The following is a 12,904-nucleotide window of genomic DNA, read 5'->3' as shown; positions in this document are numbered from 1 at the left end:
TTTTTCTGCATGTTGAAGCTGTGCATGTAAATAACATGTTACCTTGCAGCACCACTGTGGATCACAGCAACGTCCCAAGACACTGAGGACAGTTAATGGTGGAAACTCTGCTCCTGATATAAAGACTCTCTGCTGATTGTGTCAGTGACGCAGAACTCTGCAGCTCACTTGTGGAGCACTGAGGATTACAGGGCTTTACACACTCACACACACATACTCTGTAGCGTATACAAACACAGACAAGAAGTAGACGTGCATGTATATGTGAGCGTTAACATGCAGCAACACAGGACTACATAAACTACAGGGCTATATATACACACACTCACTCAGACAGCAGGGAACCACACATACAGACAAAGCACAATGGCTTAACACTTACACTTGACAGAGCACATAAACACATGTAAACATACACACCTCACACACGTGGTCTACAGCCGTGCCTGCAGCCAGAGGTCATGACACCTGCTTCCAAGACTCAGAGACATCTCAGTCTCGTGACATGGGAAAATTCACTGGAAAGGTAAGCCTGCTTCTATAATGTTTATTTTTCCCTCTGTATATCTAATAGATCTTTGCTCACAATGCAAAATGATCATTCCTGTAATTCTCACAGCTCTTTCCAGTTTTCAGAGACAGTCTCACTGTGTTAGGAGTCATAAAGATGTGGTGACTCTCTGTTTGAATAGAATAGTGTGTTTGTTAAATGAGGTGTCACTGCTTTCGTCTGCCCCACACAGTATACAACGTGTATGCGGCACTTCAGCGGCATGACGATCAGTTAGTTGTGTTGATTTTGATGTAAGCCTGGGAGAAACTGAGGTCAGATATGGTCAAAGTCCAAACTCCATGACTGGCTGTTTGACTATAACCCTCAAACAAGAACCCATTGGCTTCAGTGAAACATCCTTTCATCAAAGCCCTCCATTCCATGTTTATAAAAACAGAAGTGATACTGGTGACCCTCAGGCACCCTCGCTGGTTTTAAATTCTTGTTCCCAAGCGAAGACATTGCGACATTAGGGTGATTCATAGTGCCGCAGAGTCAGATCTCTCTCTTTGAAGTGCCTAGTCAATGAGTAATAATTGGTGAGAGCGAGAGAGAGAGAAAGAGAGAGAGAGAGAGAGAGAGAGAGTTTGTCATGATTAGTGGAAGACATCAAGTTTGGGGGTGAAAAAATAAAGTCTGTGCAGGAAGAGGAAAATTAATTTTGACTTGTTAACCAGCTGTAAAAAAAATTCTCCTCTGCTGCATTTGAATTCCATTTTGTAGTGAGATCACAGCATAAACTTGATTTGTCCTCTGTCTCTTCTCTTCGCTGTGTAAGAAATTCATACGTTGGAAAAGCAAATAAACAGCCTATAAAGTGACAGAGGAGTATCATATGGCATAACGTTAACATTCTCTCCACTTTTGCAATATGTTGTGCCATGTCAAAGAGCATGGGAGCATGAGAGTCAGCCTGACCCAGTATCCCAAGCAGGACGCGCGAGTAAGGAGACGAAGAGCAGGCAGGGGCTTTCCCAAGCTACGCCGTGGCACAGATCTCACAACCCTCACATTTCTCTATAAAAAGACTGCCGATGCCTTTAGAACCTACAACTGTCAAAGTGTTTTCGGGTCGGTGGTCTCATCAAGTTATTTCCTGGAGTTTTCTAAATTTCTCTGGGCTCACTAGTAATTGAAATGATTATGCTGTCGCGGTTGTCTGTTTTGTTTTACTATGACAGACAGGCACAGAGGAAGCACAACTCCCTGACACTTCTATCATTTTCACATAATGACTGTTATCCAGAAACATACACAACCTGTTAAAGCTGATACACATCTCATCAGTCTGAATCCTTTCAATATGAGCGAGTCCTTTTTCCCTCGCTTACATTTTTTGTGCGTGGCACTAAGACGTAAGCGAGTTAACGGAGCTGTTGCGGGTGACTTTCGAGGACAAGCTTTGTTTATATAGTTTGGTTAGGGTGACTCTGGTGGGTTTCAGTGAAAGACTTTCTCTGTGGTTCCCTGATTTGCGGCCACAGTGGAAAATTCTCATTTGGGATTAGAGTACACACACTGCTTGAAAGCACGGCAGTCAACACTTCATCAGTGAGGTCAACTCACTCACACTTCAGAAAGCTGGTTTGCGCGTACACAAACGCGCAACTCACTGACAAAGACACTCACACCATAGTACTCACACACACACACACACACACCACAGAAACACACACTCTGACACACTTTGGGCCTCCCTGACCAATCAGAGTGAAGTGGAGTAGGTCCCCCCAGAAGTGGGTGGGAGAGCTGTTGAAACAGAAGTCTGTCTCAGGACACAGAAGTTTGCGTTGGTGGTTGAAAGAACTTTTCTGCTCACTACTTCCCTGCGATAGTTTTCCTTTTTTCCCCCCCTGCCCTGTTATTGTTTGTTTTATTGAACTCTGGGGTCCATTAGTGCGCATCTCGATTGTGGAATGGCTGAACTGGTGAGAATCCGTAAGAAACGGCTGCAGATTCCCATCTCTAGGTAAGACAGGGGGGGTGTGGAGGCTGCTTTAAGATTAGCACAGGTCATAGCAGAGTTTGTGTTTGTTTTCCTACGTATAGAGCCTCTCTGTCATTACATGGAGGGGAGAGGTGGGTACCATATGGCTTATGTGGCAGTTTCTGTTTTCTTATTGCTCTTAAGCAGGTTAGGAAATATGTGACTCAGACGTTTACACTGTGTCTGCACAATGATGAGCGATAAGCAGCAGCGATAAGTGGCTTTTGTTGACATATTAGAAGTTCATGCCTTCACACTTTGCTGCAAATTATTCTCCTTTACCTCAAAACCTACTGTCAAAACAGCGTCTAATTACAAGAATGCAAAGTAAAGAGATTGAAACAGTTCAGTGTTTAATGAAGCGACTCCCTGGCTATACTTAGCAATATGTGTACACTGTCTCTCCAAGCGGTTGTGTGAACACTTGTCTCGCGCACTCTCTTGCATTATCTGCACTGTGGGAGGGACGTGTGCTAAAGAGGTGACAGGTCATGTGGTTTTGATTTGGTTAATACCCTGTTGTGTTCGGGTCTTCTGTGTTTGCTGTTTTAAACCTTGTTGGGCGTTGTTGGTTTATTGTCTCTAATATGTATCATTTTCAGAGATGGGAAACATGACAAATGGACAATTCATAGCCTAGTTGAGCGTTTTTCACAGAAATGACACATAATTTGTTGGCATCCACTCTACAGCTATAGTTGAGTAGAATGTTTGCTTCTCTGTTATTTGTCAATAAAGTCTTATGATAATGCGTTGAAAATGTTGCGTGGCTGATACACACCTAGTGAGGACGACACTATTCCAAAGGAACAATTGTCGTATTTCACTTGACATATAATTTCCTGTGAAGCTTCTGTCAAATGCTCTTCCACTGCGACAAGCTATGAAACTATGTTATCACAAAGATTACTTCAGATTGAGAGTGAGCTGTGGCATTTAGATACATGCTATTTTTATGACTCAACAGCTTTTGAAAGCCACTGCCAGCATGATAAACAGCTGAAAAGCTGTGAGCATCTACTCCCCAAGAGCTGCCTGCATGGCGAGGCCTGGCACCATTTGAAAACAACCGTTCGCCATGGCGCCGTACAGACACACCGCCCTAAATCTTTTGATATGAAGCAAAGCAATCAAATCGAATAGATCAATCTTCTTTTTCCCCATGAAGCAGAAATTCACTCAAGCTGCTAAAGGTGGAATTTAATTAGAGCTGTATTTGCGTGGAAGGTTTTAGGCTTTGTAAGTGAGATTACACAGAGATGCTGCAGGGTTCCATTCTAGGCGCCATATGTTTGTGCGCTTAATTTGCTTTTCATTGTGCTGCAGAAGGATAATGTGTTTCCACCAGCTGCATCTGAAGGAACATATTTTCAGAGCAGATCAGAATGTGGCCAGCAGTTTAAAACCTTCATCATTTCTCATTGAGCCCATTTTGACAAAATGCAGGTTACATAAGCCCCATATCCATGGGAAATGTTCCCCTCATGGAAAATTTGGCACTAATGATGCCCTTTTGCCACTGGCTTTCTCTGGACAGCTTGGCATCTAAATCACTCCCAAATGAACTCTTTCCATTTGCACAGCTTTTTCAACCTGTTGTCACAGCACTCCCCGGTCCTCGTTCCCCCAGCGGCTGACATCGAGTCATGTCAGTGCAGTGCTGTTATATAGCTGCATTTAGAAAGTCACCACCAGCCATTTTGTTCAAAATGACTCTTTCTTCTGTAGCTCAAACATTAAGTGCAGCAAACATGATTTCCTTTCCAATCTTTGCTGTGGCCATAACAATATTCACATCATTCCTGCTTTTCACAACAATCGCTTTTGTTGACAGGGGACCAGCTTTCTATTCCATTTCAAAGGTCCACAAATATAATCCTGACATATTTGTTTTATGTTCCAGACCAAACAAATGATTGTGTTTCCTTTCAGGCTGAGGAGCATGCTGAAGCAGCTTGACGAGAAAGATGTTGACTTTGAAGAAATTAAAAAGAATCTGGATTTCACCGCATCGTTACTAGAGGGAGTATACCTTGATGGAACCAGGTAGAAAATTACGCCATTGTATCATTTTGAAGCACAACGTGAGAGGTTCAATAATGTTTTATGCTTATTTCAAACTGCACTGTTGAGGAAAAAATACTGCTTTCCACTTACATAGGAATATTTAGCATGACACAAAAGCGAGTGGCTGCTTTGAGTCCTCAGATGAATAGACAAAACAGATCTAATACCAACTTCAGTGTGTGTGTGTCTGTCTGTGTGTGTCCGTCTCAGGCAGTGCATGGACTCTGAGGATGACCTCCACCAGCTGCAGTCAGACGAGGTGCCCTCAGAGGTCACCGACTGGCTGGCGTCTACCTTCACCCAGAAAGTCCGGCATCCTACTCGGCGCTCTGACGAGAAGCCAAAGTTCCGCAGCATCGTGCATGCAGTGCAGGCTGGCATATTTGTTGAGAGGTTTGTTATATATAATACAGGATCCTAATACTGTTAAGGTTATAACATCTGGGTGATTTTTCAAGACAGTTCAATGAGGCCTGAATGTGTTGGTGTGTAAAGGAACCAGCAGCTATAGGACCATGTGTTTTAGGGATGACACCTTCAAGTAATAAAGTAGGGGAAATATAATCTAACCGTATAAAATCTCATTGTATATGACTCATTTCCATGTCTGTACTATAATTCTAATCTAAGGTGATGGTGTTGTTAGCATTACAACCACAGAAAACACAGACGGTTCAGCTGTAACATGAAACATTGGGCTCTTTTTGTCTTTAAAACATCCTCGCAAAGGGGCTGGGGACTTATATAAACAGCTCCTGAGTCTAGTTAACTGCACAGTGTCAACATGTGAACTTTAACTGAACTCAATATAAACAATGTATTATTCCAGGATGTTCAAGAGGGCCTACACCACAGCCATGCCAGACCAACCTGTGGCTGTAGTGAACTGCCTCAGGGTAAGCCACCCTTAGCATAAATCTCACTGTGTGCTCGCTGTGTTTGGACAGTAAATCAGACTTTGTACAAGAGACTGTAAACAAAGCACAAGTACGTTTCGATAACGCGATCGCTTCCCTCTCACTCCCTCAGGATGTCGATCGCTGGAGCTTTGACGTGTTTGCCCTGAACTCAGCCAGCTCGGATCACGCGTTACGAACTCTGTTCTTCGAGCTGGTCACCCGATATGAGCTCAACAGCCGTTTCAAGGTGGATTCCACAGCACAACACAGTGTCCATATGATTAGTTTAGTAGAAAACCCTCCGTATGAAATGTTACATCTGTACAACATACACGAATGGCAGTGCTTTGAATGCAAAATCTTGGCTTATAAGTGCCGAGCCTGACGTGTAAAGGAAGTGACGAAGGGCTGCAGTACTTTTGGAAGAAGTAGTATAAATGTACTAATTGGCTCTCCGACAGTGTTTCAGAGGAACCTAAGCCCGCCTGCTACACATGGTTGAGGCCTTGGATGATGATGTCAGATATAAGCTGCGGGCGATCTTAGTGGGGTCGTTCAAGGACAGGCAGAGTTGAGCCTTTGTATGGTCTTAATTGACCTCGTAAATACTGTGGCCAGGTGTTGCATGTTGCAGGATGTTTTTTATGTTCACATGTGAGCAGGCAGATGGATTTGATTCAATGTAATGAGGGAAGCACAGTTTGACAAAATGCATGCTCCTTCTTGTTTACCTTTTGTGTGGACACAAACTGCTAATCCTTGGACTTTTAAACACATCCTTTTGCTTTTAACGATTGCGTGATATATTCCCCAGATCCCCATCTCGTGCCTGACAGAGTTCCTGACCGCACTGGAGCGAGGCTACTGCAAGAACAGTAACCCATACCACAGCCACGTGCACGCGGCCGACGTGACTCAGACGCTGCACTGCCTGCTGCTGCGCTCGGGCCTCGTGGTACAGTGAACATGACCCGATTAGTTTGTATCCATTATTTAACGACTACCTTTTAACCTACTCAGTCAGTCAATAATTCACAATAAATTATTCACAAATAAAATGGTAAACTTCTCAATTTGCAGTGTTTCTGGCATGTATCTCCTCCCAGTATCGCTTGTGCACCATTTTACACGCATGTTTACTTGTTTTTGTCTCTTCTGTCCATCAAGCATTGGCTGACAGAGCTTGAGGTGATGGCGTCGCTATTTGCCGCGGCTATCCACGACTACGAACACACGGGAACCACAAACAACTTTCTCATACACACAAAGTAAGCTCCGTTTTTAAAGTATGTTTTATTAACCCTGTCCAACTATAAATGACGCATCATGTTGTGAAATTGTGGGATAGGAAGCCGTGTAGCTGTCAGGGACTGTAGGCAGGGTGGTGTTTCAAAAGGGCAATCGTGTAAAGATAGAGCGCAAGAGAGAGGGGCAGCAACAGAGCGGTCTAAAGCAAACACATGTGCATGGACAGAACACAGTATTTTTAGATAGCGATTTTCCACATAGGAGGGATGAAGAACGCAGTCTCTTGGCACCCATCATCATCGAATTTATTTTGGGAATAAAGCTAAAAGATGCCTGTCCAATCCGTCTCTCTGTGAAACTTACTTCACAGCGTTGTTTCAAGAGATTAGATCATTGATTTGCTATCGATTGGACGTTAATCGTTTTTATCATGACATATACCTACAGTCACATAGATTTCATTATTCCCCAAAGTCAAACTTATACCTATATCTCCCTCTATCCCTGCTTCCTTGTTTCCTCTCTGTCAGGTCAGAGTTTGCGATGATCTACAACGACCGGTCGGTTCAGGAAAGCCATCACCTCAGCGCAGCGTTCCGCCTGCTGCAGCATGACCAAATGAACATCTTCATGAATTTGTCAAGAGAGGAATGGATGTAAGAGCGGCACAATTTCTACCATCTGTTTGCTAAATTGAAGGCACTCAAACCTCGTGGCAAGAATAGCCAATGGCAATTTGTGTGATGTCACCGTGCCCAGCTTCTTGTTTGTCCACCTGTTTCAAAATGAAGGCAATTAAAGGGACATTTTTAGTAGAGTTACGATGAGGGTTAAGCAGAAATGTCTTCATCTAAAATGCAAACAATTGTCTTTAGCACAGTGAATTATGTGTTTTGGAACTGACTGGAAAACATTTGCCGCCTACATGTTAGCTTCTATTTACGTCAAAAGCCATTCTTGGGTATCACTTACTGACACTGACAGGGATGACAAATGTTGAAGTGTGTTGACGTCCACATGTGGGATATTTACAGAATCCATCACAGATATTACTTCAACTAAGAATGATAAACAGTGGCATTGTTTTGGCTCTCTTATAATGTAGAATGTTACCCCCCTTTATTTGTGGAAATAAAGGCAGCTGGTCCATGCACTGAATTTACGGACAAAGATCCTGCAAGGACATCTGTCCTCTTCACCAAGGCTTATGGTCCCTCTAGTCCCAATCCTGGTCTGCTATTGCTGACCTCTGACATCATAGGTTTAAAATTTCTCATTTGGAGATCGTTTAAGCATCATTACAGGCATTGATTAGCTTTCTGTTAGATGTCACAGATGGTCAGCGTTTTCAGTGAGCCTTTTATTTCTCATTTAGCAACATGAAGGGTCTGCAGTAATCTAATGGACACTCACCTTAGTTGAATCATTGGTATCAGCACATTTTCCCATATGTATTCTTTGGAGGGTAGCAACCTACTTAGAAACAATAGAACAATACAACAAACAAATAATATAACCTACATCTTCACAGAATAGGCTGTTGTCTAATTTATCATAGATCGTGACTGTGCTGGTGCTTTGCGAGAATGACCACAGATATTGGCTGACACCAGCAACAGACTATGCTACAGCACAGTTACCATGGGGACAAAAAAATCCCACTGGGAAATCTGAAAGGTTACAACCTCTCAGACTCTTGCTGCCAGCAGTTTATACTCACATGTCCCATCTTCTATTTCTACCATAATGCGAGGTTAACTTGTAACCTGTATATGTGTATGTCTGTGTGTGGGGGTGTGTTTCTGTGTGTGTGCGTGTGTGTGTGTGTGTGTGTCTGTGTGTGTGTGTATCTGTTGTCAGGGAGCTGCGGTCGCTGGTTATAGAGATGGTGCTGTCCACTGACATGTCCTCCCACCTACTTCAAGTTAAAGCCATGAAATCGTGTCTACAGCAACAAGAACGGTAATGCAGCTGGCCTGGGCTCTGTGCTGTGGTGCAGGTCAGGTCAAACAGAAAAGGCTCCTGTGAGAAAGGTCAGACGGTCAATATGACCCAGTGCCAAAGTTGGACATGATGCAGCTCTGGTTTTTTTGATGGGGGGCATTTGCTGTGGCACAAAAATTAAGACAAGCTAAGGCAATGTGGTTTAACAAAAGGCACATTTTCTGCAATAGAATTGACAAGCCCAAAGCACTGTCCCTCTTACTCCACACGGCCGACATAAGCCATCCGTCCAAGCCCTGGGCACTGCACTCACGCTGGACCACAGCCCTGATGGAAGAGTTCTTCAGGCAGGTAGGAACCATCATAGACCTGAGCTCTCCCCTCTTCTATTCTCTTCTCTTCTCTTCTCATCTGCACTATTGTCCCACATCTGTTCTCATCAGTCTGGTCTAATCTGCTATTACTCTAAAATACAAGATTAGAAGTTAAACGATCGGGTTCCTGAACACAACAACTAAACTGTTTTGTAAATGATTCATCAGTCTGAAATAACGAGCAGGAAACATTCAAAGACTTTCATTATATCTGATCAGACTTATAGATAAGAAAGTGCCTGCGGTATGAGGTTCAGTCAGTCACTTACAGTAAACCTCTGTGCTGTGTTTGGTGTGTGAACCAGATGAGATTGGAAACTGATTAGAGATCCCCTCCAAACACATTTAGGACACTACACAAACAACACTGATTCCAGTAACGAAAAGTTTGCTGTGAAACCACATCCTCACCATTTCCTTCATTGAAATATGACCCTGCTCAACATCGTTAGTCTGGTTATGCACACAGACGTCTCTCAAATCATTAAAGAGTAGACGAGACCAAGCTGAAGCTAAACATGATTTATGTCTGCACATTGGGAGCGATGACTGTGATTGGCTTCCACAACTCGGCGATATCACAACACATCTTTGCACATCACTAAGAATGATTTTTGACTGCAAACGTGTTGTTATAGGTTTACACGAAGGACAATTTTGCAACCACGCGCCGTGTTTTTCACCTTCAGACACTTCAGATGATTGTTTTCACACTTTCAGTCTGTCAAAGTTGCTTTATACTTCTCTCATTTGTGTCTGATTCCACTGTATAGTGTTGAAAAAAAACATAAAATGGAAGTAGATAGCAGCCCACTTTGGGTACGAAAATGTACTCTTTCACCTTTTGATGCTTATTTTCAGAAATAGAAGCTTATTGTACACAGTCTTCCTACGCGGCCAGCATCCTGTTCCACAGAAAATCAAAGGTTATTTGCATACATGTGTGGGATGCCCTTTAAAATGTCTTCTCCCTCTCTTTCTGTCTTTGTGAGGGTGATAGAGAGGCAGAGCTGGGCCTGCCCTTCTCTCCGCTTTGTGATCGAAAAAGCACCCTGGTTGCCGAGTCTCAGATTGGTAAGTCTGGAAATACACAAAAACCCATTTCTTTCGGAATCATCTTTTTGAATTATGTCTGTAAAAATATCTAAAGATTGAGAAGGTCCCACAGTAATGCCCGCCGAAGCCACAAAACAGTTCTGACACACAATAAATACACAACTGTGTGTGCATAAATTTGAACATGAATGAATACATGAATACATAGTGACTAAAAACCACTTTCATAGCAACAATGCTCTTTCTCGGAACACCCAGCATGTGCATTTCTGACCTCTTACTCTAATAATGCATACATTTGCAATCTGACACAAAGCAGTTTCTCTACTGAACATGTTGATAAATGCAGACAATCATATTTTTTCACCTTGAAAAAAACATCTCATCTTCTCATGCTAATCATGGCTCTTACAGGGTTTATAGACTTCATTGTGTATCCTACCTTCTCTCTGCTGACGGACATGACTGAAAAGATTGTTATTCCTTTGGTGGAGGAGAATCCAGGACCACCTGATCCTCGCAACAGACACAGGTGATCTGAAAGTGCCCAAAACTCCCCATTGAAACCTGATGTAGCAATTGACAGGTAATTAGGTAGTAACAGCTGACAAAAAGGTATTTTTCTATCAATAAGTTCATAGAAATTAACTCATATCATGCAGTGTCATATCATATCATATCATATGTAGTTATTTGATTAAAGGTTTGTTTTCATGATGAAAACAAAAATTCAGAAACATCACTTGCAATAATTGCATTTCTCTCTGGTCAAATCATAAAGAGAAGGGGAAGAAAGAAAGAAAGAAAGAAAGAAAGAAAGAAAGAAAGAAAGAAACGAGGGGAAGTAAAGCAGGCAAAAGGCTCGGCGTGACAGCAGGCTGTTATTTGTCTGCAGTAATCTGTGGAAGGAGAGCTCCAGGGGTCTGCAGTGGAGTCTGGCCCACATCACAGCTGAGCTGGTGAGCTTCCGCTCCACTTGGACACGACATACTGAAGATAACAAGTTCAAATGGAAGGAAAGTGGCTCCAATGGTATGACATATATTTATTGGTTTATATCTGTTTGGAATGTACTGTATGTATTGTGTCAGATGACCGGAGGTAGCTCCTGATGGGCTCATAGCCATATAAGAATAAGCAGATGTATGGGAAATAAAATCAAAGCCTTTTATTGCATTTGCTGCATACTGTGATAGCCATTTTTTTTGCAAATCTGTAGCAGTTGTTAAAAGCTTGAGAAATGTGTCATCTTTCCCTACGGCCTCTGTTAACACAGAATAAAAGAGCTTTTAGAGATTTGTGATTAATTACATGGGGGAAAAACCTCTTTGCTTCATAAGTGCTCTCAGCCTCTTTGATTTGATTTACCGCTACATTTATTTTACAGTGATCCCATATGTAGATTCACAGATACGGATATTGCTTACAAAATTTTCCGATGCCTTTTCCAATCTTCTTCATCCTCCAGGATTCTCAGATCCCAGCGTGACCAAAGAGCAGAGATCCATACAAGAGGAGCCGTCAGAAAAGTGCCTGCAGGCCCCCACTAATGATACCAAACAGTAGACAGGGATTCATTACTAATATGTTTTTCAGAGCAAATCTACAAAGTTTAACTGAGGTTAGCATCAAATCGCTGTTTGTACCAAAACTACAGTGCCTTCTTAGGTTAAGTTTGAGATGAAGTATATTCATAGTGATGTCCACATGTCTTATTTTAAGTTTAGTATGCCATGATAATTTAAATGCGAGATGTACATGCTGGCCATGTTATACAGTCCATGCCATTAATTTAAATTGCCACATAATCACTTGTAAGGAATGTTTTATCTTTTATAGTTATACATGTACACCAATCATTTAACCGTGCATTAAACTTAAATATTTAAATGTTTGTCATGTGTGACGTCAGCGTGGTATATAGTCATAATAAGGCTGGACCTATAACTGTAAGGTGGGATATGAATGTATGCTGTGACAAGGACAGTGACACAATGAATACAGACTGGACCTTGAATTTTATTCTGCAGACCACGAAAAAGTGCATAACACAAATCATAGTGAATGAGGTGCAGGTCTCATCTGCACATTGTCACTTTAAAGTCTGAATCAGGTTAAATCCTCAAGCCTTTCTTTTCAAAATATGTTAAAAATCGATGTTAATGGCACAACGGTATAACCTCAGTCATATGGCTTCATCTGTTATGTAGCATCTACCTTTTAGGATATTGTTTTCATATGGGCTGGTAAACAAATGATTTCTCTGCTCTCCCAGCAGGAGGGGCTATAGAGCAAACAGGGGGGGGGGGCTGCCCATATAGATCAGCTTCTATAAAAACATTTCTACTTTTATCAGTGATTGCAACTGTGACTTTTTATCATGTCAGAACGAAGTTATTCTGCAGTCATGTGGAGGGATTTAAACTAATAAACAGGAGTTGTGACTGTGACTGTGAAACTCTAAAGTTACTGGTGAATGTGCACAGGATGAGCTGTGCTTGTATAACACACACACACACACACACACACGCACACACACACACAAGTATTAACTATAAAGAAGTCATAAAATGATCTGTGTTTATGTTACCATCTTGAAAGCTTAAAGATCAGTGAGTAAATATCGCATCACATGATGTTTTCAAAGATTGTGTCTCTGCTCACTGCTATACAGAAACATCCAAAACTGTAACCGAGAACTGCAACTACTCTCAAGGGATTCAACAGCTCATCCTCCCAGAGCGAGGCGCTTTCCACTGCAAAATTTACAGCCCTG

The 12,904-nt window shown here is 42.2% G+C and overlaps 1 protein-coding gene across 1 annotated transcript; it reads left to right on the top strand.

Annotated features, from left to right (window-relative positions):
• The first annotated feature begins 2,300 nt into the window (after nt 1-2,300).
• LOC142991062 (dual specificity calcium/calmodulin-dependent 3',5'-cyclic nucleotide phosphodiesterase 1B-like) lies at nt 2,301-12,152 on the top strand. The gene is made up of 14 exons (XM_076141034.1): nt 2,301-2,522; nt 4,473-4,586; nt 4,818-5,000; nt 5,437-5,503; nt 5,637-5,753; nt 6,321-6,461; nt 6,674-6,774; nt 7,285-7,410; nt 8,615-8,716; nt 8,929-9,049; nt 10,065-10,146; nt 10,543-10,660; nt 11,024-11,160; nt 11,597-12,152. Exons 1-14 carry the CDS (start codon nt 2,470-2,472, stop codon nt 11,692-11,694), a joined length of 1,560 nt encoding a protein of 519 aa, XP_075997149.1. The 5' UTR covers nt 2,301-2,469; the 3' UTR covers nt 11,695-12,152.
• The last annotated feature ends 752 nt before the right edge of the window (nt 12,153-12,904 follow it).

The sequence above is a fragment of the Genypterus blacodes genome, unplaced genomic scaffold (genome assembly GCF_046128005.1).
Source record: "Genypterus blacodes isolate CSIRO-AG114 ecotype Tasmania unplaced genomic scaffold, CSIRO-AGI_Gbla_v1 ptg000017l_1, whole genome shotgun sequence".
Classification (NCBI taxonomy): domain Eukaryota; kingdom Metazoa; phylum Chordata; class Actinopteri; order Ophidiiformes; family Ophidiidae; genus Genypterus; species Genypterus blacodes.
This window is presented reverse-complemented; position numbering and strand designations above follow the sequence as displayed.